Below are 26765 nucleotides of genomic sequence, written 5' to 3'. Positions count from 1 at the left end.
TGGTCAAAAGCAGGTTACATAGAACTCAGGCAACCAAAAATGTCGGAACATTCAGACTTACTGGTAGCAGTGTCGCTCTCCTTGGACTTTGCGTAGAATGTTGACTCTGTAGTAATACCGCAGAGCTCTGGACATTTTGTCGTAGTTCATGGACAGGTGGTTCTTCTGGATACCCCACAGCTTGGCAAGACCTGCAGGGTCTACAATTTTGAAGACACCCGTGTCGCGGTTTTTCCAAGCAATGTAGCTGGTGTACCGCTGGCTGGCGTCGTTCAAGAGCTGCTGCAGGAAGTCCCACAGAAGACGGCCATCTGAAAAGGCATACAGTCCGTCAAGGTCTCGACATGTCGGGCACGGCAACTGGTAAACTCGACTGATCTAAAACTCACTTGTGTTCGGCTCGGGCGTGTCCGGGAAGAACTCCCTGGCGCCCGAGGAGGGCCTGAAGCTGGGCGTCCCCGGGGTGGTGGGCAGGGACAGCGAGCCGCTCGAGGCGGTCTGGCTGGTGGGGGTGGCTGGCTCCTTGACGGCGGGTGAGCGCGGCGAGGCGGGCGTGTGTGGCGTGTGTGGTGCGTGCGAAGGCGCACCCGTCACCAAGTACGACGGCGTGCTAGGCGGGCTGGAGCCGCTCCCCGTCGACCCCGTCGACCCCGTCGAGCCGTTGCCGTTCTGCTCGCGGGCGTTGGTGCCATTGGCCCCGTCCGGGTAGCTGTCTTCCTCGGAGTCGGACTGGGACTGCGTGCTGCCGGAGCTGCCGTTGGAGCCACCAAAACCAGCTGCAAGCAGGGAGCCCCTTCGTCAGTTCACCGACAACGCAATGCGATCAAGAAGAACCCTATGTACAAGACTGCCACCGCTGCGACCATTCCCTCTGACCATTCCCTCTCCAGCCCTGACTGTACAGCATGCAAGCACCTCGGTGGAGGCGTGGGGATGGGGGCGGCCGGGGCGGCACACGGCTAGGGGTGGGGGGCAGGAGATTCCACCAAGGGATCTCTACAGGTGGATGGGGGCGTTGGGGCGTTGGGACGTTGGGCTTTCCCAGGCAGCCCTTCCCCAACTGTCTCCGGCAGAGACAGAGACAGAGACAGAGCCATGCAGACTGCAGACTGGAGCGGCTGACGGCCATGCAACGAGGTTGCCTACCTGGACAGACAGCCGACAACAGAAACAGGCGGTCGGCCAGGAAAAGTGTCAAGTCGACGGCACGGGTGGCGGGCGACAAGGCGACAAGGGCGGCAAGAGCCAGTCGGACAAGTTGCCAAAATCAAGGAAAACCCTCAAGGTGCGTCCATTGGACCCCTGCCCCTGTCCCTCCCCAACCCTCCCGCTACCCCTACCCTGGCACATGCGGCGCGGATACTTACTGAGCAGCGGGAAGGACGACGCGACCGAGCCGTGCTCCAGCGGGTGCTGCGGTGACCCCGACTGGCTGTCCAGCGAGGGCGCAGGGCTGAGGGTGACCGAGTTGCCGTGGCCCAGGTTGCCCAGGTTGCCCAGGCTGCCCAGGCCGGCGTGGCCCAGGCTGGCCATGCTGCCCATGAGGTGGGCCAGCCCAGGGTGAGGGTGGCCGCCCCCTCCACCACCTCCTCCTCCACCCCCGCGCTCGCCGAGGCGCTCGCGGTCTGCATGCGGTGCCAACTCACCTCCCGGCCGGACCAGAAGGCTCCAGTTTGGCGTGGGCGGCGGGTGGGTGTGCGCGGGGGACAGGGGGTGCGGCACGTGGTGCGGCGAGTGCACGCCGTGCGCCGCGTGCGCCGGTGGGAAGTGGCGCGACGTGGGGGTCACGGGGGAGCTGGGCAGGCACCGGGTCAGGAACTGGGCGTCGCGGACCAGCATCTGCAGCACGTTGTGGAGCACGTCGCCGGCGCCGGGGCAGCGCTCGCCGAGGTCCGTCTTGGTGAGGAGACACAGCGCTTTGCCTGCAACAAGGGCGGGGCGTCAGTCCGGGCGGACAAACTTGGCGTACAACACAACGGCAGGGAAGATCAACGGAGGACCGGACCAAGATTCCGCAAGTCCGGACGAGAGGCCTGCAGCCCGCGTGCATCGCCGCTGGAGGACAGCTGCCTGCGGTGCCTGCGGTGCCCGAGCACCAAACCAAGTACTCACCGTTCATCTGGAACATGTCCATGTCGAAGTTGGGCAGGTCGAACTCACGCTCACACCAACGCAGGAACGTGCACACGTCCTCTCGACTCCAGATACGCGGATCGGTGGCTGCAAGCCACAAAAGAACGTTACTTCACATTCACTCTAGAAACTCAAGAGAGTGCATGCTCAGCATGCTCCACCTGGGAGTCAACCACAAAGCACACTTCATCCTGAAGTGTGCTTGCAAGTACACTCTAACCAGGAGCATGCTTGGCAAGCACACCCCAGGGTGGAGCATGGTTGTCTCTTCGTTACGAGGCCTGGTTACAACGACGCTGCACGCTTTATCCAGGATGAATCCCAGGGGGAGCATGCTATGCATTCTCTTGAGTTTCTAGAGCAATCCCTAGAAACGAAAACGGTGGCGGTGTGGGCGTGCTCCGCCAACTCACCGAGTGCCGCGGGGAGGTGGTTCTTGAAGTCGAACATGGGTGCGGCAGCGGGCTGGGGGGTGTTGGCGCCCTGCTGCACGTTGAAGTTGAGCCCCGGATACCGCCACAGCAAGTCGCTGGCGCCGAAGGGGAGCGACAGCGGCAGCCGCTCCATGGCGCTCACCCCCGACGGGGGCAGCGAGATGGGCAGCAGCTTCATGGCCGGGGGGGCGGACTCTGCAACAAAGGCACGCGCGCACAACCGGCGTCAGACAACGAGTCACCATCACATTCACTGCACAGAGTCGCTGGAAGAAACCCAGTTCTTCGGCTGCGGGGGCCACGCAGCCCGCGCCGCGAGAGCCGCGAGCACTGGCGCTACCTAGGGTGGGCAGGGACAGGGGCATCGGCCTCCATGCCGGCACTCGCCGCGGCCAGCTTCTGCTGCTCCGGGGCGCGGCCAGGGCGGGGGAGATGGCGGGGGCGACGGTGGGGGCGACGGCGGGGGCCACCATATGGAACTTGACCGCCGGGCCGACAGACGGAGGACGACGCCGACGACGGCAGCGACGCTGATGAGCCCTCTCGAAGCGCGACGCCGTGTGGCGTGTCAGTCGCGTCGCGTTCCAAACACGATTGCGCGCCTGAGCGCCGTCCGACTGTCCGGCAGAGGTGCGGCCCGGGGCGGGGCGGGGCGGGGCGAGGCGGGGCGGGACGGGGCCGCGGATCGAGTGCGGCGGCAGCAAGTGCGGCGGCAGCAAGTGTGCGGCCAGCACATCGTTCACGATATTCTGGCGACTCAGGCGGGCCGCTGCGAGCCGCGGCCACGACGGGCACGGGCTGCACTCCGCCACGCCGCGCCGCGCGGGGTCATCGTAGAGTCACGACCGCACGCCGCGTCGTGTCGCGCTCACCACGCCAGCACGTGGAACTACGTGGAACCGCCTCCGCGGGTTCGACAGCCGCCGTCAGCATTGTGCATGCGCCTGCTCCACTTCCGCGGCCCCGCCTCGCCCCGCGCCGCCCCGCGCCGGCCCGCTCGTCCCGTTGGCGCGACTTCCGGTTCAATAGGGAGCGTCTTCCGCCGCGGTGACCGCGCCGCGGCCGTCCTGCAGGTGCCCCGGCCGCAGTCCCAAGCCCGGACACATTTGACAGTCAAATTGCGGTTCCGCGACGCCCGCCCCGCCTGACCGCCAGCCTCGGCCCGCGCAGATAGGGCCCGCGAGGCGAGTGCGGGCCGAGACCACGGCAGCGCGAGCGGCGGACAGGGCGCAGGGCTTGGCCCGAGGCTTGGCCGGACAGGCGGCGTGACGGCGCAGTGTGCCACCGCGCCACGCCTCCAGCTTGCGGCAGCTTGCGGCCCCGTCGGTGGCCAACGCCTGGCCAACGCCCCCCGCGGCCCGGCTGACGCTGGCTGACGCCGGCCAGTGTCGACACCGCAACGGCAGCGTCAGCGACTTCCATTCTCTTCCACTCCGTGTATTCCACGCGGCATCCCGCCCTACGCGGCGCGCGGCCTGCGCGGCCCACACGCAGCAAGGGGGTTGCCGACCTCAATACGGCACTCGCAACCCGAATTCCCGTCCGCGACTCCGCGACTCCGCGACCAGCCCGTCGACGCGACGCGGCCAGGCGGCCGGAAGCAGGGCGGCCAGGCAAGGCAAGGCGGGTGCCCGGAGTGGCCGGGCCTGCCGGGTCTGCAACGCCCCACTTCCCGTTTCGGCCGTTTGCAGCGGTATCGTCACGCCCGCCAGGCCGCCAGTCGTCTCGGCGTCCAGCGTCGCGCATTGGCCACCATCGGCCGAGGATGCCGTCACCGCGGAGGCGGAGTGCGCCGCCGCGTTGCCACGGACCTGGTGGTGGGTGGGGGACACACGTACCCGCGTACCGGGAACTCGGGAACCCGGGAACAGCCTCCGCCAATCGCTATCGCTGTCGGCGGGCCTACCTGCGCGGCCTTCCTGCCTTCATTCGAGCACCGGACGAGACAGGACAGTACCGCGAACCCAAGAGACTACAGACGCACGCCGGCGGTGTCGAAACGCCCAAGTGTCGGAATGGCGAAACGGGCACGTGCCGCAGATAGTGCAAAGGCAGAGCGGCAGGGAGACGAGTGCCTTGGGCAACACTTGCCTCGCCACCAGGTGCACACATTCGAAATTACACGAAACGGACGCGCTCTTTTTCGGCGGCGCACCGAGGCCGCGGCGCGTACGCCGCGTGGCCGCGTAGCCGCGTGAGCTGGCTGTGGGAGGGGGCGGGAAGGAAGCGCTACTTGACGGAATTAACTCGGCGCGGCGGTGCGGCAGCGCGGCACGCCGGCCAGGGGTTTATTACGACTTCCGCATTAGAGACAAAACGCGCGGCAAACGCGCGGCAAACGCGCGGCAAACGCGCGGCAAACGCGCGGCAAACGCGCGGCGCAGAGCAGAGGGACCAGAGGGAACCGCCCCGTAACGCGGCCGAAATGAAATGGATCTCGGGCTGCGTTTCTGTGTTCGGCCCCACGGCAGCAAAGACCCTCCCCCCCCTTTCCCCCGCCTTTGCCTCTAAAGTCCATTGTCAGATTCGGGCCGACGCTTATTGCTTCGTGTCTGTGTGGTGTGGTGGTGGTGCGCACCTGAAGCCCCGAGCCTCGACTGGAAGTGATACCCAGCAAGCGCTCGGCACGCGGGCCCGGTCTGGCCAGGCCGGTGCAGGCGCGGGTAGTGGTGGCGCGGGGCCCAGCAGAGCTCCACCGCGTGGTTGTCAAGCTTCCTCCTTCCCCACTCGTCCCGTCTGGGTCCTTTTCCTTTTCTTTTTCTCGACCGCCCATCTCTTCCTCATCTCCGTCGGCTCGCTTCCCGGCATCCCGCAGCATCCCCCCTCCACCCCCCCTCCCCCCTCCACACACTCACTCGCTCACACACCTGAGCGGGCCGAGGGGCCGAGGTGCCCCGAGGGGGGTCACTGTCCGTACCAAGGTCATGGTGGTGACCTTCTCCGCGGGCAAGCGGCGTGCATCGGCGAGCAGCATCCGGCCAGGAGCCAAGACTAGGAAATGAAAAGACAAGCCGATGCCTGGGCAATGCGAGGCAATGCCCACCCACCCGCACGAGAGCGCCGCACCGCGGCCTCCTCCAAAGAACGCCTCCGCGAGCCGTTGGCGTTATAAACTGCTGCAGACTGATTTCGGGAGTCATTTCCGTCGCTCTGTCTCCCTCGCAGTCATGGGCCATCTCATAAAGGTGTGAGAGAGACAGAGCGACGAAAACTACTTTCGGAATCAGCCGCGAGGGCGCCGCCGCCGCGCCTGGTTTTAGCTTGCCGCTGTTGACACCCTCTCCCCGCCCTGCCGCATGGCCGCAGGCGATGACCCTTCGCATGGCTTCACTTTCCATCTATTTTCAATTTGTACGAATTATTTTCGTGCGCGAACGCCCCACGCCCCGCCCCGCTGCTGCCTGCCTTCGCAGCGCCACTCCCTCTCCTCCTCCTCCTCCATCACGAGCTTGTTCCTCGAGTCGGCCCCGCCGCCCCGCCGCCCCGCCGCCTCGCTTCCTCGTCTCCTCTGCCTCTTCCGAACGACGAACGAGCCGCCGGCCGGCCCCGCCCCGCGCCGGGCCGGGCGGTCCTCAAACCGGTCCTGCGGTCGCGTCGTCGCGTCGCCGCGTCACGAGGCAGGGTGCAACAGCACGACTCGCGCCAGCGCCACCAGCGCAGCGCACCGACTCGGCCACGTCCGCGCGGACTTCCCTCCCGCCCCGTCCCGCCCCCGCGATGAGCATACTCACACGTGGTACGCGAAGCACGCCTCGCGCCCACGCACGCACGCACGCCAGTGACAATGGGCCGGCCGCCCCTCCCCCACACTGTAGGGACAATGATCCTACCGAGCGAGCAAGTGGACGTGATCGGTGTGGCCGCTGTCCGGCAGGCGGGCCGCGCCGGGGGGCCGCGAAAGCGCACACTACGCGCCAAATGGTCGTTCGCAGGGCGCAAGTGGCCCGCCCGCCCGCCCGTGCACTCGAGTGCGTGCGTGCGTGCGTGCGTGCGCGAGCTCCGAGACCGGCCCGCGCTTAGAATAGACGCCAAAACATCAACAGGAGGATGGGCGAGCGTGGCCACGCCCCGCGACTCGAGGCGTAGCGACGCGGCGCTCGCCTGGCGCTTGGCCGCGCGGACGAACTTCGTGGCGCTTCGTGGCACTTCCGGTCCCAGCCCCCCCCCCTTTCCCCCTCCGCGAGGGCCTCATGACGTGTCCGCATCAACATACACCTCGGCGACCCAGGCATGCCAGCAAGAACCAGCAAGCCAGGCAAAGGCGAGGCGAGGCGCATGCAAAGGACGGGCGCCTGCCCGTCTGCAACTCAGCATACATGCCTGGCGTCGCGACAGCGCGGCAGCGCGTCAGTGACCGGAGGGCTCACTTTTGTTCGGGAGGCTCCTCGAGTCGACCCCTGTGCACAGCCGTCGACCCGTGTGCTGTGTGCGCTGTGCAGGGCGTCGAGCACCACGCACTTCACCAGCTTGTCCACGCCGTCGGCCCCCAGTCGGCCCCGCCCCGCCGCCCGGTCCATAGGCAGCCCATCCGGCACTGCGGCGTCGGCGCACAGAGGGGCAGGGGGGCTCTCGGTCCTACACCATTCGGTCGACACCCCCCCCCCCCCCCCCCGGGTCCCGGCACGCCAGCGGATTGATTAATGTATTTGCATATTTATTTAGTGGACTGCAAACAGGAAGTGGTCGTGCATTAATGCAGCGCCGAGCGCACCCTGCTGCAACCCTCCCCACGCCAGCCGTGTTTGAGTTTGATAAGCGCCTGGTCCTGGCAGGGCCTCGGCCGGGCAGGGCCCCTGGCAGGGGAGCACACGGTGTGCCCCTCGCCCGACCAGTCGCTCCGTTTGGTGGCGGGCCACCGAGGGAGCCCGGGCCGACCGGCCCACCGGCCCCACACAACGCCGGGCCGCTCTACAACCGCGCAAGTGGCCGAAACGCGAGGGCAAGTTGCCCCGGCCCGGCGGTGCCTGAGTCCCTTCCCTTCGTCTCTGCACGCCGCCAGGCCCGAGATAACGCAAAGCGGAGCGGAGGGACCGGCCCGGCCCGGCTAGCACCTCAATCCCCCGATAGGCCGACACCGGCACTGTTGGGGCCGGACTGACCCTCCGCGTTGATCAACGCGGCCTAGGCCCTCGCCGTGGCGCACCGTGGCGCACCGTGGCGGCTGTCGCGGCGCCGGGGGCAGGGGCCATGCTTCGGCGGGTTGCATACCAAACATCCCTCAGGAGCGGAATGTCGTCTAGTCCCTAACTACTCCGGGCCAGGGCGGCCAGGGCCAGGAATGGGCCTGGGGGGACACAGAGACTCGCGACGCGGCATTGCACAGGGCGCGGCCCGGCCCGGCACGGCACGGCACCCAGACTGAATTATTAGGGGCCGAGCCACAGGCCAGGGGGCGGGGACGCGGGGAAGCGGAAACGGCAGGCAGGGTGGCAGTCGCTGGCGGCGGTCGAAAAGGCATCCCGCTGACTGATCAAAGCAGTCCTACAGATTCGTGCGAACGAGGAGAACAGCGAGGGGAATGCTGTCGAGGGCGCTGGCGGTGAGCAGGCGAGGTCAAGTCAGGACACGGCAGGGTGGCGGCAGTGGGGCTCGCCCACAGCGCTGAGGGCTAAGTGCTGTCCGCTGGACTGACACTGACCTGTTTGGCGCGTTCCCTGGCTTCTCGCCGCTTCTCGCTCCGACTTCAGCCCCGCGCAGCAACTCGCACCCAACTATCCACGCTCGCGACTAAAACTAACCGCGGCCGACAACGCCCCGCGCCGCGTTCCGCCAGCCCCACGACGGGCCGGGCCCAGGGCCGGGCCCCGCGACGTGCTGACTGGCGGAGGGCGGCCAAGCACCGCAAGGCGTCGCCTGGGCGTCGCCTGGGCGTCGCCGACGCCGCCAGCGTCGCCAGGGCTGCGGAACACGCATCGCGCACATCGCGCGCATCGCGCACCGCAAGCGGAACAGTGCGACCAGCACCGCGGGCCAGCGCACAAACTCGCGACCTGGTATCGGTCGATCGATTCAATGAAAAGCCGCACGGAGAGAAGCAGCTTGTTATAACAAAGTATTTTGAGCATAAATGTAAGCTTACAAAGAAAGTACTTCATAATTTGAGAACTATTTCCTCGTATAACAAAGTAAAATAGTTTGTACTATGTACGCTCAAAATTACTTCGTAAGGTTTTAAGCGTGCGCGATATGTACTCATTTATCTGAAATCACCTCCATTGCATGTCCTTAAAACACAAACAAGTGTGTAGTAGAAATAATTACAGAAATGATACTTACTTTCCCGTTTCATGCGGACTGCGTCGCGGGCGCTACTCTACAGCCATTTTTCACCACACCTGCAAGCAGACACAAAATAAAGTTACCAGCGGAAAGGGCGTCCCTCGTTCGCCAAGGCTCTGTCGCTATGTACACACTATGTACACCCAAATGTACAACGTCGGTGAAAATCAATCCAACTGTTAGGTCGGCCATGCAAGCCCCCCACCCAGATAAAGGTGTATTGTGCTGCCTCCCAAAACATGGGAAACCTCTAAAACCCCTCCAGACAGCCCAACCGAACCAAATCAGAGCTCGCATCGCCTCGCCCGGCAACACGGCACACCACTAAGGCCCCTCCGCCCCGCCCCGCCTCCCACCTAACTCAAGCCGTGCCAGGGCGGGGAAGCTGGTGCAGGCCTCTTGGCAACAGCGCCAGCGAGAGCAACGCAGAGCGACGCGTCTTCCTGCCGCTACCGCCTCTCCACCGGACATTCCGGCCATGAGGCCATGGCAGCATGAGGCAGCCGGCTCCGACGCCACCACCCGGCCCGACCGTTCGGCCAACACGGAGAAGAGAAGAGTTGCAGGCCGCGCGGCCGCGCCTACCAAGCCCCTACCAAGCCGCCGGCAAGCAGGCAGGCAGGCCAGCCTCAGAGCACGGCGCATCCGGTCAGCGTGTGGTTAGGCCCCACCCGTACCGCCAACCCGCCCCGCCCCGCCCCGCCCCGCCGCACATGCTATCGTCGGCCGTCATCCGACTCCAGCGGACTCCAGCGGGCGCGAGATGCCGCGCGATGATTCACTTCCGACATCTTCCCAGAGTGGAGGTGCGGACGGACGACAACCGTCCGACACCCGAGCAGCAGCAGCCATGTCGACCCCAGTCCGACCCCGCGCGATGAGCCTATGTCGACGCTGCAGAGTTGTGGAACAACTTTTCTGCGGCTGCGGCTCTGCAGTACCACGCGCGTTGTTTTGAACCAACAAAACTTCTGGCCGAGGCTAAACTGCCCGGGGCAGGGCGACGCGCTGCGACGCGCCGTCGGCATGTCTGCGGGGGACAGTGCTGCGGGTGGACTGCGCCTAAGTGCATGCCCGCCGCCAAACAGCAGCGGCACGGCGGCGCCTCCGCCTGCACTGTCGGTCCGTGGTCGGTCCGCCACTCACCACTGCTTCGCCTCGGCCCCGCGCCCCGCCGCTCCGACGACACTTAAGCGAGACCCTCCTCAAACGGGGCGCCGTCGCACTCAACTTCGAGCAAAATTCATTTCCAGTCGGCGATTCCCACGTGCAAGCCTTCCCGCAAACCATCGGCGGTAATACCAGGCGAAATCTTGGACCGATCGCGACCACGGTAACTTCGTTGTTCTTCAAACACCGCAAAAAATGTGTTCTCTGTTCCGGTTCTCGGATGTCTGCTACGCTGGTCAATACATTGATTTCTACGAAACGAAATGACCGCACCGCACGACAGCCCGCTACACAGTCCTCCGGCCACAAGGGCTGGGGGGAAAGGGGGAGGGGGTCACTTTGAGTCTCGAGGGGAGGGGACAGCGCAGTGCCGTGAACCTCCACGTCATTTCGTATTCTTGGCATCGAAAAAGGGGCAATCCACCGCAACACGTAAGTACACGGCAACCGGAGCGCCACTGCCACCGACGCGACACCGCCCCAGGCGGCCAGGCCCCAGGGTGGTCGGGCGGGCGCGCAAGGGCCACGGATCGGTTTCGCCCTCGACTCGACGAAGCCCTACAGCGGCCCACGGCCCAGGGCCCAGAACGGCGAGCCTGTTGCGCCCGCCGGCGCCCCGCACCCGCCGCGAGGCGATGGGTGGGGGAGTCTGGAGTCCCGAGACTAGGCCCTTTCGCTTGCACTGACCACCTCGCGACCCGCCTCGCAGTTCGAGGTCGGGCACGGCTCGCGCTCCGCCTCCGCGTCGCGCTACTTGTTGCGAAGGGCAGCCCAGCCGCCCGCTAAAAACTCCCCTCCAGCGCCCGCCAGCGCCCGCCAGCGCCCTGAACCCCGACTCCAGGTCGGGGTGGGCATTCGTTACCGCCCCGCCACGCCCCGCCATGCCCGGCCCCGTCACCGCATGCCACGCCACAGCCATGCAAAGGCCCCCGCAACCAACGTGCCCGCTCCGTCGCCCCTCGCGTGCAGCACGCTGCGACCGCAACGCGGTGGCCGTGCCGGCCGTGCAGGCCGTGCAGTGGACGTGCTCGTCTTGTACTCACGGACGTGCGTACGCCCCAAGAGCCCCAAGGGGCTCGGCGGCCTCCCGGCGGCCTCTAGGTCCGTCGCGACGACGCGCCCGGCCCGGCACTTCCGGTCATACCTGTGGACATAGAAGCAGACACCGCTACAGCTACAGCGTTGGCGTCAGCGTTCGGCGAGCTCGGCGGTCTCGTTCGTTCGTATCCAGTGTCGCGTTCGTTCGGGAAGCCGGCCGCGGCATCAGCGTTCGCCCAAGCCGCGGCGCTGCCGTGTGACCGGAACTCGCGACGCTGTTCCGGCTTGCGCGGGCACATTTCGCTCCAACAGCCGCGGCCCTAGGGAAGTCCAAGTGGCTGTTTCGCAACGCGCGACGGGAGAGGAGGAGGTGCGTCGGCGGCGACGGCGGCAGATGACGGGGTCGGATCCTGCGTAATCACCGTATCAAGCGCCGATGGCCCGATAGCCTTCTGCCTCGAGACTGAGTGTTTTACGGCGGCGGCAGGAGTAATCAGTCTGCGGCCCTGCGGGTTCACCTGCCAACGCGGCCTGCGCAGCCTGGATCCGCTCTTATCACCGCGTCCTCAAGGCCGCTTCCTTGATGAATCATCCTAGTCCGATTCCGACACACACACTCTCTCTCTCGCACGCCCCATGGAGCGCCGCCACCCCTGAGTGCGAGAGGGACAGAGCGAGTCAGCCTGCAGGCCGGACGGTCATGTGATGCGACCACGAACAAGGAGGCCAATGACGACAGGGCGCGCGGCGCATTCTTTTCTTCCAATCTGATTAGTCAATACTCAACACGTCGGCGTGGCGTGGCGGCGCGGGGCGGGGTGAGGCGTGGCGGGCAGCCGCCACTAGCCTGCTTGCCGGTCGCGCCTCAGCATCGATTTGCCTGGCAGGCCCGGACAGCCACCGCGATGCCGATGCCGAGGTGCCGCTGGTCTTTTATTCACAGGTATCGACAACACGGACACGACGGGGCGCCACGGGCACTACACTCGACTGAGCCGCTTCCTGCGCCAGCGCGCCAGCGCGCCAGCTGTGTTTGCATCCGCCGTCGCGCGGCGGCGCGCTCGGAAGTGCGCGGAAGGTGGCGGTGAGTGGCAACAAGCCGATCCGACCGACAAATTGCTGTCGTTGGTTACGGCCCCACTGGGGCTCGAGGCGCGTGGCCGTGCGGCGCCCCATGAGTGTCATTTCGGCGCCCCTTCACGACCGTGGCCCCTGCCGCCATGCCTTTAACCACCGCGTCGTCGCGTCTTCTCAATTATACTCTGGACCGAGCTGCCTCGCCGCGGCGGTGGGCAGCGCAGTGTGGCGGGACGGCCTGCCCGCCCGGCGCTCCACCCTGCTTGTCTTTCCGGTGCGGCGACCGACGCGGCGACCGACGCGGCGCCTCGCTGGGCGGGGACGGACAGCAAGAATGCGGTGGCCAGGCGGAGACCCCCCTTCCCTTCCCCTTCTCCCTGCCGGCGGACTGCCCGGCTGAACCGAGAATCTGCCGACCGCAGCGCACCTCTACATGCCGGGCACGGGCCTGGCCGAGGGCCTGGCCGGAAGTGTCCGCTTTCGGCGGCCGCCGCGCCCCGCCGCCCCGCCGGGTCCGCGAGAAAGGCCGAAAAGGCACGCGACGGACGCAGTCCACTCAAGCGGCAGCCGGGCGTGGACTGTACACCGCGAGGCCCTGGTGCCCGGCCCGCCGCGCGACATTGCGAGGGCGCAGGCGTTCAGCGCGCGCCCCGGGCCCCGCCACCGCCAGCCCCACCGCAGCTAGAGCGCCCCTATCCAAGGCCCTATCGGTGGGAACGGGAGCGAATTTCGTGACCCCCACACGCAGCACTCACGCAGCGGCCGAAAACAAGGGGCCGGCTGGCGGGGCTGGCGAGGCGGTGTCACACCACCAGCCGTCCACCCAGGTAAATATTTGCCATGTCCATCTTCCGCGTGGCGGCGTGGCGGCGAGGCACGAACGGTGGCTCGCCGGCTGCACTTGGCTCTACTGTACGGAGACACGTGCACAGAAGGCGGACATGCCCGCGGCCCCGCGGCCGGACAGACGGACGGACAGGCTTCGCGGCTGACGCGCTGACGCACGGTCTCAAACGAACAAAGGCGGAGGAGGAAGCGAGAGCGGCTCGGCGCGACTCGTCACGGCGCGGCGCGGCTGACCCGTTACACTACCTTCACCTTCCGCAGGCGATGTCGCTACTATCTCCTGCCAGTAATCCCCTCTAAGCCGAGTCGAGCCGTAGCCCCCGGCCCGCCCCCGGCCCGCCACCGGCTGGACGCAGGGCTGGACGCGGGCCTCGCACCGCTCGCACCTCGCATATCCGTCACTCAAGCTCGGCCGGCGCCGTCGGTTAGCACCAGCAGACCAGCAGCGCGCCGCCGGGACTTCCCTTCGCGACCACAGGCTAAAGGCACGGCGCGCCTCGCCACGCCGCGCCACGCCGCGCCACGCCGTAGGCGCTGCCTATGAGGAAACGAAGCGGCCACGGTGCCCGGCGGTGCCGGCGGTGCCGCGCCGCAGCCGGATAAATTTATAGCCTGCCGCGCCAATAGGCGGCGCCGTGGTGCCGTCACACAGTGTCACACACACGTCATATTACGGCGACGCACTGCGCGAAGCGCCGACGCCGCGGAGCGGCGGGTCCGCGGACACTGACTCGACAGAGAGCTCGACTTATTATTATTCAGGAGCACGAGGAGAAGGAAGAGGAGGGACGGGCGGGGAGCAGGAAGAGGCGTCCCGTCCGGCCACAGGCGCCACAGGCTGGCCGCCCGGCGCCAAGGACAAGGAAGCGGCGAGTCGCCTCCTGGTCGTCGCCGTCCTGGACGGCATCCTGGACGGCATCGCGACAACCGCCGGCCGTTGATCCCCGCCATGAGAATCGAAACGAATTCATCCAACGTCATCCGAAACGATCACAGCATCGACAAACCCGCTTTCATGTGGACCATGTTCTATCTGAACTGTAAAAAGAAAAGCTGCCACTGAGATGCGTTTTCATTTCTTTTCGGTTAGATGTTTTTAAGTGTCATGGCTGACGAGAACGACCTGGGCCACCGCGGTGACACTGCTCTACTTCGGGGGCGCGGGCGCGGGGCACCGGGGCGGTGGCGGCTGATCCGTGGGAGCGGCTGGGTGCTTCCGAGTGTGCTGGGGCTTATCAGCGCGGCCCGGTGCAGCGCGGCCACAGCGCGGCGGGTGGCGGCGACACGGTGGTGCGCGGCGGCGGGGCGGGGCGGGGCGGGGCGGGGCGGGGCGCGGTTCGCAGCCGTTTGGCGGCGCCGTCTCGCTTTGCAAGATGGCCGAAGATGGCTCTTATCTCGCCTTGCCTGCCTTTGCCTGCCTTTGGCGTGTTGCATGCATGCATACTGCTGCGCTTAACCCGACAGGCGGACACGCAGCGCAGCACGGCAGGCAGTGGCGTAGCACGCTGTCCGCGCAGCCCGCGCAGCCCGCGGCCAAAGGTCGCCACCTCAGGAACAGGAAGCGACGCCCACGTGACGCCCTGATATCTAAGGCGGCCAGGTACACACGCCGATAACGGGCGGTGCGCCACGGCACGGCACTGAAACCAGCACAACAACATGAACCCACACGGAGTAGCGGTCGGGCCCCACAAGCCCGCCTCGCCTCCGGGCAGCCCTCGGGGCAGCCAAACGGCGGGCGGCGGGCTGCATAGCGGGCAGGATGTGCCGTGCTCGTCTCGGCTCGGCCGCTCTTAGCAAATCGATTCTAAACCCGCGCGCCAGACACGTCGCCTCCGCTTTTACAGCGCGGCATAATGACATGCCGCTGCCTGCCTGCCTCGCCGAGATAGCCGTCGCGCCGCGTCGACGCGGAAGCCGAGACCGCCGAGACGGTGGCGAGGATCGCGGAGACAGACGGGGGCAACCCGAAGGGGCGCTTCGGCCAAGCGCCGCCTCCAAGCCCTTGGTCGAGTCCGCGGCGAGTCGACACCCGGGCTCGGGTAGCAGGCCGTCCGTCCACCAGCCCGTCCGGCACGCGGCGCGGCGCGCGGCGCGCGGGGCCCAAGCAGTACATACACGGGCAGCCCGATCGGCAACGTCGCCACGCTGTAACCCCCTCCCTCCCGCCGCCTGCAGTATCTTCCTCCGAGTACCTCCGGTCCGGGCCAGTCCGGTCGGGCCGGCTCCTCCCGCCGCCGCCTCCGGGTACCTCCGGCGGTACCCACCTCCGGGCGCAGCGCTGCGCCAACGCTGCGCCGGTCAGGATGTTGGCAGGGCGCCGGATATTTCGACAAGGCCGGCGGCCCCACCAAATATTCGGCACGACGACGCGCTTCCGCTCCCGGGCAGGTCGAGGAAGACGAGGAAGAGGGACTAGAGCGGCAGTCGGGCTCTCTGGCGGCAGGCGGATCCTCTCATTAGCGCCGACCTGGCGGAATGCCCCGGCCCGCCGGCGGCCCGCCCCGGCCGCGTCGTGGTGGTGGTGGCACCGTGGTGCAGCAGACTGAGCTACTTGCTTCCCAACACCACGAGCGCGCATGTGTGCATGTGTGAGTGTGTTGTGTGAGTACGAGAGAGAGGAAGGGAGGGGGCGGGAAGGAAAAAGAGGCGCGGGGGAGTGAAAAAAAATAAAGACGCTCTGCTATTCCTGGCGCCGGCTGACGCCTGTGCCTCCGCACCCCGCACCCTCCGGGCCCCGCCGCCGCGCCCCGCCGCGCCCCGCCCGCTGAAAAGCAGCGCGGTCCGCACTTTGACCCCACTGATGGCTTGCCGCGGCTTGTATTGCATGACCGTGAGCGCCCCGCTGCAGCGAGTGCAAACTAGCCAAAAGTTACAACGGCCAGCGGCTGTCTGTTTCCGAACCGGTGAACGCTGGCAACGGGGTTTAGCAAGTAAACGGGATGAACAGTATCACTTCCAAATTCCATTTTCTAATCACTTTTTGCTGTGCATACCGTAACGGAGAGCACTCTCATTGGACTTCTTGACAAGTTGGCTCGTCTTGCTCGCCTTGCCTGCCTGCGCCTCGCACTGCGAAAGCCTCCTCAAAAGAACTTCCACGAAGCGCGGCAGCTCTACTATGACGAGTTCGCCTTCCCGAGAAGGTGGGGAGCACGACCAACTCGTGTGTGGGGCCTTCCACGCCGAGGAAACTCTTCGCGGGCATAAATGCGATCGTCCGCCGTCAACGCCGCTGCCGTGCACCTGACATGGCCTCCCGCGTGGCGCGCCCCGCTGCAGAGCCGCGGCGACCCCTCCCCGCCCCCTCGCGCCCCCTCGCGCCGCGCCTGGGACCCATGTGCACTCCATCTGGCTGCAGGCCCCGCCAGCCCCACCACATGTGTCAAGTGCCGCGCCGAAATAATGTGATTTCAAATAAAAAGCAAACAGAGGCGCGCTCTCACCCTCTCACCCGCGATGACGATGACGCGGACGCGGACGTGGGAGGAGGGGGGAGCGGGGCACACCAGCCGACAGCAGATCAAGTGGCTTTGACATGCACCGAACGAAAAACGCAGAAAACGCCACAGCAAGCAACCCGCTGTCGAACTGGCAGTGAACAAAGGAGACAAACTCTACCTCTGCGATCAAACACGGGCTCGGGACATTTCATAGCAAGGTGGACAGAGTGCGCGGGGCCCGGCGGCCAAAGCCAGACAGCCAAGCGCAGCGCGCAGCCACTCGCAGACACAAAGCCCCTGGCACAAAATGACAAAGACCCACGCAGGACTGGATAACGGACCGGAGTCTGTGCAACGGGTGCAACGCGACGTGCGCTCAAAAGAAAGTTTCGCAAACTGAATCTCTCTGGTGCGATTCGGCCACGGTCGTGCGGCGGGCGCGCGCAAGTACAGAGAGCATTGGTAACGGGCTCACGGCCGCGACCCGAACGCTGCCGGATTCAACTCAGCGCAACTCCGACAAACTCACTCAAATTACTAGAAAACACTTCAGAAAATTCAACAAAGCAACGGCCTTAGTCATAAAATCTATTACGCCTACGGCGGGCGCTACATTTCAAATGTACACGTTATTTACAGAGAGAGAATCTTTCAAAGTCCTTCAGGTGTGCGTCCGTCTAGGCAGTCTATGCGTGCACGACGTTTTGGACCCCAAAAGGAGGGCTGGCTCAGCAATAAAATCACTTCAGTAACCTCGACTTCAGTCCAGGCTCGGACTGGCCCCCAAAAGGCCCCGGCAGATAACACCACAAAAGGCCCCCGATCATCATTGTTTTTACCCTTCATGACCAACTTTGTGAGGCTACCGCTCCCAAACTAGTTGCGGTCAATAGCCTTCCCGTACAGGACATGAAAGAGTAGGGTGTTGAGAATTCTAGGGAGTCGAGGGAGGCCTTTTACGGCAACTAGATTGGACACAGTGGCCGCCCAAAGTCAGCAAAATCAGCAAATTTCCGAGATTCGACCACTTTTTGACCACCTTTGGTCCCAAAATCGTTGCGGTCAAAGGCAAAATCGTTGTGGTCAACGTCTTCCTGATACAGGGCATGAAAGGGTAGGGTCTTGAGAATACTAGGACGTCGAGGGAGGCCTTTTACGGCAATTAGATTGGACACAGTGGCCGCCCAAAGTCAGCAAAATCAGCAAATTTCCGAGATTCGACCACTTTTTGACCAACTTTGGTCCCAAAATCGTTGCGGTCAAAGGCAAAATCGTTGTGGTCAACGTCTTCCCGATACAGGGCATGAAAGAGTAGGGTCTTAAGAATACTTGGACGTCGAGGGAGGCCTTTTACGGCAACTAGATTGGACACAGTGGCCGCCCAAAGTCAGCAAAATCAGCAAATTTCCGAGATTCGACCACTTTTTGACCACCTTTGGTCCCAAAATCGTTGCGGTCAAAGGCAAAATCGTTGTGGTCAACGTCTTCCTGATACAGGGCATGAAAGGGTAGGGTCTTGAGAATACTAGGACGTCGAGGGAGGCCTTTTACGGCAATTAGATTGGACACAGTGGCCGCCCAAAGTCAGCAAAATCAGCAAATTTCCGAGATTCGACCACTTTTTGACCAACTTTGGTCCCAAAATCGTTGCGGTCAAAGGCAAAATCGTTGTGGTCAACGTCTTCCCGATACAGGGCATGAAAGAGTAGGGTCTTAAGAATACTTGGACGTCGAGGGAGGCCTTTTACGGCAACTAGATTGGACACAGTGGCCGCTCAAATTCAGCAAAAACGGCTACTTTCGGAGATTTAATCACTTTTTGACCAACTTTGTGACGTTACTGGTCACAAATCCGAAGGCCCCGGCAGATTTTTCTGCCTGTCTGCCCTGGCCAGTCCGAGCCTGCTTCAGTCTCCAGTTATTTGGCCGCATCAAATTTCTCTCCTTCACTCCATTTTTAACCGAAGTTCTGACTTCATAAAGGCATGCGGGTGGTTTCCTTCCTGGGGCTGCATTCTGTGCGCTGCCTGCGCCACAGATTCGTCGCCGTACCTGCAACACAAAACAGCCGCTTTAGCAGTCGGCTCGCCGTGTCCGGCCTCAAAGCACGCGGCCGCCCGGCCGGAAGGAACGGCGGTCCCGAGGCGAAGTGGGGCATTGTGGGGTGGGGTAGGGGCTGGGTAGGGGTAGGGGCGCAACGCACAGACTCTGGCCGCTTCCGGCTTCAAAACGGGGCAGGGCAGCTTGCTTGGCCCACTTGGCTGACCCCGCAGCGCCACAGCACTGCAGCGCGCGCGACGCGTTGGGTGTGGGTGTACTAGTGTACACTGACGTGTGCGCCCCGCCACGCCCCTGCTGGACCAGCACACCAACGTGACCGCGGTGGACGGGGTGGACAGGGTGATCGAGCGGCGGCCGCGGTCAGTGTGAGCCTAGCGCGGCCAGCCCGACGCGGCCAGCCCGACGCGGCCAGCCCGACGCGGCCAGCCCGACGCGGCCAGCCCGACGCGGCCAGCCCGACGCAGCCGGGACGCGGCCCCAAAGCGGCGGGCCGGAAGTAACGCTGGCACCGCACCAAGGCACGGGGCACGCCGCGCGGCAGCGCCCGGCAGCGAGCGAGGTGCAGGGTGGTGTATAGATAGGGCAGCAGCGGCAGCAGGGGGCCGTGGGCAAGCCGTGGGCAAGCCGTGGGCAAGCCGTGGGCAAGCCGTGGGCAAACACGGTCCCGAGAACACATCATCAGGATCCGGCCCCACATTCTCCGACCGACAAACTGCTCATCTCAACGCCGCGACGCCGCGGGCCGCGGCCGTTTCCTGCTGGCCCGCGCGCCACTCCGCCCCGCCCCGCCCCGCCCCGCGCGGCACCGCCCCCTCCTCCTCTCTCGCGTAAAATAGCGCCGCGGCGACGTCACCGCGCGGGGCGCGCTGGGCGCGCTGGGCGTAGCCGCGGCGTCGCCGGGCGGGGGCCTCGCCAAGAATTTCCGGAGCGCCGAGAAGCGGATCGGTGCCGCGGCGTCCGGTCTCCCCCTCCCCCCCGCCCACGCGGCGCGCACGCGGGACGCGGGTCGGGTCCTGGCCGCTGACTCGCGGACCGCGGACCGCGCTGGGTCCCCCCCCTCGCTCTCCACCTCGCGCTCCACCGTGCCGCGTCCGTGCCAGACCGTGCCCACGGCACCTCGGCCGGCCAGCGCGGCCAGCCAAGGTCAAGACCGCGGAAATGAACGATAATGAGGCGCCCCGCCGTGCCGCCGGACTCGCGCCGTGGCGACGCGGCGCGCAGTCGCCGTGGGCGCGGCCGGGTTGGGGGTTGTCGCCGGTTGTCGCCCGGCCCGGCCCGGCCAGGCAGGCCCGGCCACTAGGACCACGACGAGCTCTTCCTGCATGCGGGGCGCGCGGCCGCCGGCTACTCGAGACGAGAGTCAAGTGGAGTCAACTGGGCCTCGCTCGGCGGGCTGTTCCTCGCAGCCTCGCGGCCGCGCAGCGCGGCAAGGCATTAGGCTGACGCACAGGAGGCAGGGCCCCGCCGCCCCGCGCGGTGCACCTGATGATGCACTGCAGTGGTGCAGCGTGGTGCAGCGGGACCCTCGACTCCCCGACCCTCGTCCAATTTGGGATCGTGACCCGCACATAAACGCGAGGGTCCCGAGGGCCCTGCTTTTGGCGGCTACTCAATTACCATGGCACGCCATGGCACGATAGGCGGAATGGTCCGGAATGGTCCGGAATGGTCCGGCCAGGTAGAGCGGGTCCAGCACGCCGAGGCAGAGGCAGGCCCAGGGAGGAAAGGAGGCATCGGAGCAGAACGCTTCTAAACGCGTCCCCTTTCCGGGGCCCGCTGCTCCCGCTGCTCCCGCTCCATCCCCGGTCGGCTGGCCCGGATTCCGGTGACCGCCGGGCGGGTCCGGGCAGTGCAGGCACAGTGCAGGCACAGTGCAGGCAGTCCGGGCCTGGGGGCGGGGCTGGACCGAGGCCCCCGCACGCCCCAAGGCCCCCAAGGCCCGGCACACCTGTACCCTGTGGTCACCCTGTAGTACCTGGACCTGGTCACCCTGTGATGATGCATTCCAAACTGGGGGCCCCACTGGCAACCCAAGGACCGCAGTCGTGGTTCAACATCTCGGAAACGTCGACTAAAAAGCACGACTAGAACGTCGCAACGCCTTTCGATTACCAGACTCATGGCGAACACGGCAGTGCTAGCGCCGCCTGGCGCACCCCACACACGCGAGTTCGGGTAATGCGTGCAGCCGGTGCAGTGCACTGGGCAGTGGCGGAGCCCCGGCGGCCCGGCGGCGGTCGACACCAGCGTGCCCTCTGCGTGCGGTGCCTCGTCCGCGTTCCCACCGTCCCGCCAACGCTTCCACATGAGTTATCACGCGCCATTCTTCGCCACAGCGATGCGTCCTTTTCACCCACATTTCGACTTGGATGACTGCGGGGCGGGGCGGGGCGGGGCGGAGGGAGGCCGTGGAGCACCGGGGAGCACACCGTGGAGCACACCGTGGAGCGCACCGTGGAGCACACCCGCACCGGCGTACAAAGGCACAGGTAAAGGTGGCGCTGCGTCGATTCTCAGAAGCGCGCGTAGAACACGCTCTGTCCTCCCGGCAGTTCCTACACTGCCGAAAACAGGGCGGCCCACGTCGGCCATCGATGTCACCCTGATGTCATCGAGACGCATTCCTTGGACCGGGCTGGGTGCCTCGCACCGCGCTGGCGGCGTGGCGTCCGCGGCGTCCGCACTCCGGCCTGCATGCACTTATGGGTGTCGCGGGGCAGCGAGGCTGGCCCAAGGGCTGGCCAGGGGCCGCCGGAGGCTGACCGGAGAGAGGGTCCACTTTACCGGGAAGCGGCCGACGGTGGCCGACCCGACAAGACAAGTGTGCTTCCAGGTGGAACCGTGATGTGCGCCGAGATAGCAGCCCGAGTGCTCGCCAGTGTTTCGGCGCCACCGGGCCTGAGGGAGACTAGTCGGAGATCAGGAAGAAACCAAATTTGCACGAGGCTCACAAGAGTAAATCTGAGTATGGATGTCGACAGTGTAGGTGCACGAGCTGGGGTGCGGCAAGCCAAAGATGCTGCTGGACCATTACCACTTCCTGCGGGACTGGTGCGTCCGTCTGTCTATCTGCCTGACTGTCGCTCCCGTCCGCTCGCCCCACTTTGCACTTTTCAAAACAAAAACAAAAAAACGAATAACAAAGATTTTGAGTCAGACCGAAACTGGCTGCATAGACATCCCTCCTACCGCTTAAAAAAAATAATAATACTATATTAACATATTTTCAATTTTGTTGCAAAAACTCGGTGAGCGCAGGAACTTTTCTTTATGGCGCAACCAAACAGTGACTTGCAATCGTCTAATGGGAGCGCTGATGCAGAGCGTCCTCGGTGGGGCTGCGCGGGCTGCGCGCGTGGCGCTTCCTGCGATAGCCGCGCTCAGGTGATGCACGGTTAGCTCAGCGGAAATCGGACTGCTGTATGAACGTACGTAGGTACTACTGATAAAGGCCTCCACAAAAGATTAAAACACGCAGAGCGTTTTTTTTGCCCTTTGGTCGGTTATTATACGTATTTTTTTTGTCCTGTATCGGGAGAGATAGGGCGCGACAGCCAGACAGCAAGCACTGCGCGACCAAACGGCAAACGGCACCACGTCGCCCGGGGGCCAAGCGCCTTTTCACGGAATCGGCCGTCGGGGTCGGACAGTCGGACACAGTCGGACACTCAACCTCCCTCTCGCGGAGCGCGGAGCAGCTCAAGCTCGTCTCAGCCGAGGAGTGGAGGGGGGCGCCGACTTCCGCACAGGTTTTTTGGCAGTGTCCCCAGGCGCCTAGGTGCCATTACATCCTGTAAGCAGTCTGTAGCAGCGTCGCAGGCCATTGTCCCCACAAGACACTCCAATGCTCCACGGCGTGTCCGCGCCCGCGCTGTGCTGCCTGCCCTGCCTGCCGGGCTGCAACGCACTCTCCAGGGGAGGCTCCAGGAGAGTCTCCCTGCGTCTCCAGGGGTGGCGCTTTGGTCTTAGCCCGGCCTGCCTGGCCTGCCTGGCCTGCCTTCATCCCCCCTTTGTGCAGGAAGCCCAGGTATCATTCCCGGAGGCCTGAATGGCTGCAGGGCTGCCAAGAGCTGCCGTCGCGATCTCAGTCGTGCCTTCCTTGCATGCGTCCTCGTCCAACCAGAGGCAAACTCGGCAAACCGGCACCAGAAGCCCCACAAAAGACAGACGGAGCATGGAGCGGCAGCGCGGCGCTGCGGGGGCACAAAGGCTGCTGTGAGCGCGCTATGCGCTGTGCGCGTCGCGCCAGGACACCAAGATGGCGCTAAGCCACGCCAAGCCGTGCTCGGCGGGACTGCTGCTGGATGGTGCCGAAGGGGGAATCAATCCTGCCCGCGTTTCGAGTTCCACCTTCGATGAACAAACGCCCCCAGACAGCCGCGCGGGGCGGGGCGGGGCGGGGCAGGATTCGATTACGCCTCGGTAAGTCGCGCTCTCCGCGCTGCGACGCACCAAGATGACACGGCGAGTCGGACAATTTCACGGCCTTCGAGAGAGTGCTTCCGCCAAAGATGCGCGGCGTACTCAACTCGACGCGCAACACGCCGTGCTGCGTGCGCCGCCAACAAAAACAAAACCAATCACGCGAAAGAGCGTGAGCGACGTCAGCGAACTTGTCCCTCGCGAACATTGCGAGGCAACAAAGATTCGTCAGGTTCCGTCTCGCTGACATGTCGAGTGTATGACAACAACGGTGCACTAATGCACTAGCACACTCGCCGGCGATCTTCCGAAGATATGTATGTACATAATCATGACGTGCACGTCGAGCGCACGACATACCAACCAACGACACACGGCCTGACCCGCGCCCGCGCCTTATGGAGATTGACACCTATTCGTTCCGGTCCACAAGGACACCTCCGGGACAGTCCTGGACGCGGCCCGTTACGTCAATGCTTTACAGCGGGGCTTTGCCGGCCAGGTAGCGCGCTAACGGGACACCTCGTCGCGTTTCGCGCCAAAAGCGTCCTCGAGTCCTTGAATGCCGGAGCGGTATAACGATCAAACACACGAGGAAAAGCAGACCCGCTTTCTTCGACCCACGGGATGTTTTTCCCGTCACGCCTTGCCTATGTCGGACTCGTCTCTTTTTTCCTGTTCCGTGTGTTTGCTTCCCCTTCTCCTTTCCTCGAACCATTCGAAAGGTGTCAACACGCATCCCGGCCGGGGTCGCTCGGTCGCTCAGTCACCGGCATTTTTCACACGCCCCTCGTCGGGCGGCGCAGGGCGGCGGCGCGGGGATGAGGGGGGCTCGCACGCCGTCGGGAGGGAGGGGCCGCCCCGCCAACCCGCCCGCCCGCCAAGCGGAGCAGGGCGCAGCAGGCGTCGGGTTACAAGTGCAGCAGCCATGACATGCAGCGGGACGAGCAGGGCGAGCAGGGCGAGCAGCTGGAGGCTGTGGCTTGTCAGACCGCGGTGCGCCGCCAGGCCCGCCAGGCCCGCCAGCCAGACACCCCAACTAAACGCCCGAAACGCGCTCGCGGTGCTGCGCGGTGCCGCGCGGACTGCAGGTGGCAGTGTAGCCGCGACTTGTCTCGGCGGTCTCGGCCCGCGGCGCAAAACGCAGACCGGGCAGGTCAGGCCGACAGGCCGCACCACCGGAAACCGCGCGGCCACGGCGCGGCCACGGCGCGGCCCGCCGGAAGTTTACCGAGACACCTTACACTGCGGCACACTGCCCCGCCCGACCGGCCCCACCCCCGCAGGGCCCGCAGCCCAGATTCTTGTTTGCGCCGCCGTCAGGTTCACTCCGAAAAGGTGCTTTCGTCGCCCAACTGTCTCTCTCGTACTTCTGGGGAGTCCCGTTGGGGTGCGAGAGCGATAGAGCGACGAAGTACCCTTTCAGCCGGCTGTCACCGTTAGGCGCGCCGCGCGCCGTGCCAGGTCGCCGTCGTTCAAGGTTCATGGATGGACTTTCAACAACGACCCCGTCACGCATGAGCCTGACGATCACACTGCGGGCCTTAGCCCGCGGAGATGTAGCTCAGAGAACGATTGCCACACCCCGCTGCGCGCGTGCAGGGGTGCAAACGGGTGCACACCCCTGCCGGCGGCCAGCGTCGATGTGCCCTCGTTCCGGCGCCATTCTTTCGCTAGGTTCCAGCGACGCCCAGCATTCTTGCCGCGGCGCGCTATGTGGCGCCATAAGGCGCTCTGTGGTGCTATGCGGCGCTGGTCGGTTTATCAGTGGCGTTTTTACCGGCGAGGCACGCGGCGGCGTGGTGCGGCGTGCCGGACCGGCGGCGACCGCCCCCGGCATTCCCCGACAAAGACCGTAGAGAGAAGGCGCACCGAGATCGGACCTGCCGCCGGCCAGCCCAAGTATTTCATTTCATGGGAACGCCCGAGATGGGTGGATCATGGAACGACGGGAAAATGGGAAAATGGGGGGGGGGATTGGCAGCGCATCTGCCTCGGCAACGGCGAGCTGATCGGTTCGGGATGATGGGGATCGCAGCACGGCCAAATCCTCTACCCCACTCAGCGCGACAAACACTCCAACCCGAACCCCGCTATATTGGCGTCGGTGCGCAAACGGCGAACGCGAGCACACTGCGAGCACCGATCAGGTTGGCGCTGCCTGCAGCTCGGCGAGGGGCTCGGAAAAAGGACAGCCACGACAGCACGACAGCCACCGCCAACATGGAGGCGGCACGGCGGCGCTCGGACAAGGCCCGGACACCGCGTGGACGGCGTGGACGGCGTGCAGGTGGGCAACAAGAGAGGCACCAACAAAGCCGCAGCGCCGCCCTGCACACAAAATTGTTCCACGAAGGAAAGAGCGGAAAAAGAGAGGAGGCGAGGACGCGACGCGACGCGATGAGATGAAAAGGAGAGCCCGGCGTGCCATGGTGCCAGGCAGGCAGGCAGGCAGCCACCAGCCAGCAGCAACGCAGGCAGGCAGGCAGGCAGGCAGCCAGGCAGGCAGCCAGGCAGCCAGACGGAAGGGGACGTGCTGCTTATCATCCTAAAGCCCTTCGTGGAGTGGGGGCAGAACAGTCGCGCCTCTAAGGTGCAGCAGGGCTGGCGGCTGACCCTACCGCCGGCCAACCTTGAGAAGCCTTCCGTGTTGGCCGAGCTGCTCGCCGAGCTGGCCAAGCTAGCCAAGCCGGCGAGCTGCTCTTTGGACGGCTAGCTGCACAGCCTTTCGGAGGATCTCTTTTCAGACGTCGACGTCAGGATGAGGATGAAACAACCTCAACACTGCAAAACACGTCGTGGCGCGGCGGCGGCTGGGGGACCCGGTGAGGACCCTTGCCTTGCAGCAGCCCAGCCAGAGGCAAAAACGCAAGGGGAGACACAAAGACGAAACGTAGAAACGACAACAACAAAAATAAAAACTCTAAAAATACTCTCACGTAACTTCAACGAACCCGTCACTAAAACTGTTCTCATATTTCCAAAGGCAAACTCTTTTCTGGCGCTCAAATCGTCCGTCCAAAGGCATCGCGGACTATGTATATCGGCCAACAGGCCACTGCTAAGCCGCACAGTCACATCGAGTGCTGACGACGTGGGGATATAATCGCCACTTGAAATGAAAAGCTGGAAAATCGGCGCAACGTGCGAGTGTGTGTGTGCGCGCGCATCATTAGCCGGGTGGAAACACATGCACGGAGCAGCCGGGCCGACCGGGCTGGCAGGCAGGCTGGCAGAGGAGCCGTGTCATTACCAAGGCGGGGAAGGGGGAAGGGGAAAGGGGAAAGAGGGGGGGGGGGTCAAGCCTCCAGCACGGCAGCGTGCGGCAGCCAGCATCTCGGCCCCCACAGCCCCCTCATCTTCCGGCAGGGCCCCCCTCCCGGCCCCTCCCAGCCTCCCGGCAGCTTCCAGCTCCGGCACAGGAAGAAAAAATAATAAACAAAACCTGTGCGCGGCGTCGTTGCCCGACGTTGCCACATGGGCGGGGGAAATTCCGAACCGACCGGAAAAAAATAAAATCGGACCGAGCTTTCGGAGCCGCCGAGTCGGTTCCACAGCGCAGCGTCCACAAAGCACAGCAAGCACAGCGGCGGGGAATCATTGGAACGCCTCGCCAATCAGGAAAGGGGGGAAATTCGGCTGAAATGGGAGTGAGATTCAATTCTCCTTTGCTCGAGGGATGCTGGTAGGCAGATGAGTTGCAGTGCCCCCTCCCCCTTCCCCGCGACCGCGCTGCTTGTCCCATTGGATTGATTAGCCTCAATTGGCGGCACATGGCTGACACCGACTGGCCGACACCCCCTCCCCTTTCCTTCCCCGCCACGCGGCGCCTCCGCCGGGGGCCGTCGCTAACGCGGCTAAC

The 26765-nt window shown here is 64.9% G+C and overlaps 1 protein-coding gene across 5 annotated transcripts in view; it reads right to left on the bottom strand.

Moving 5' to 3' along the window:
• LOC117650315 (ets DNA-binding protein pokkuri) overlaps positions 1-26765 on the bottom strand; it is a 36967-nt gene that overhangs the window by 3917 nt on the left and 6285 nt on the right. The window contains exons 2-8 of one of the 5 annotated variants that reach the window (XM_034393656.1): positions 11060-11160; positions 8844-8902; positions 2547-2762; positions 2113-2220; positions 1368-1922; positions 390-776; positions 62-311 (exon numbers count right to left, since the gene is read on the bottom strand). In XM_034393656.1, coding sequence (XP_034249547.1) covers positions 62-311; positions 390-776; positions 1368-1922; positions 2113-2220; positions 2547-2762; positions 8844-8856 — 1529 coding nt within the window. In that variant the 5' untranslated portion in view covers positions 8857-8902; positions 11060-11160. Of the gene's footprint in view, positions 1-61; positions 312-389; positions 777-1367; positions 1923-2112; positions 2221-2546; positions 2763-8205; positions 8337-8843; positions 8903-11059; positions 11184-26765 lie in introns of those variants that run through there. The other 4 variants (XM_034393657.1, XM_034393655.1, XM_034393659.1 and 1 more) reach the window with 4 other exon arrangements.

Source organism: Thrips palmi, unplaced genomic scaffold, assembly GCF_012932325.1.
Source record: "Thrips palmi isolate BJ-2018 unplaced genomic scaffold, TpBJ-2018v1 HiC_scaffold_5, whole genome shotgun sequence".
NCBI classification, from domain to species: Eukaryota; Metazoa; Arthropoda; class Insecta; order Thysanoptera; family Thripidae; genus Thrips; species Thrips palmi.
This window is presented reverse-complemented; position numbering and strand designations above follow the sequence as displayed.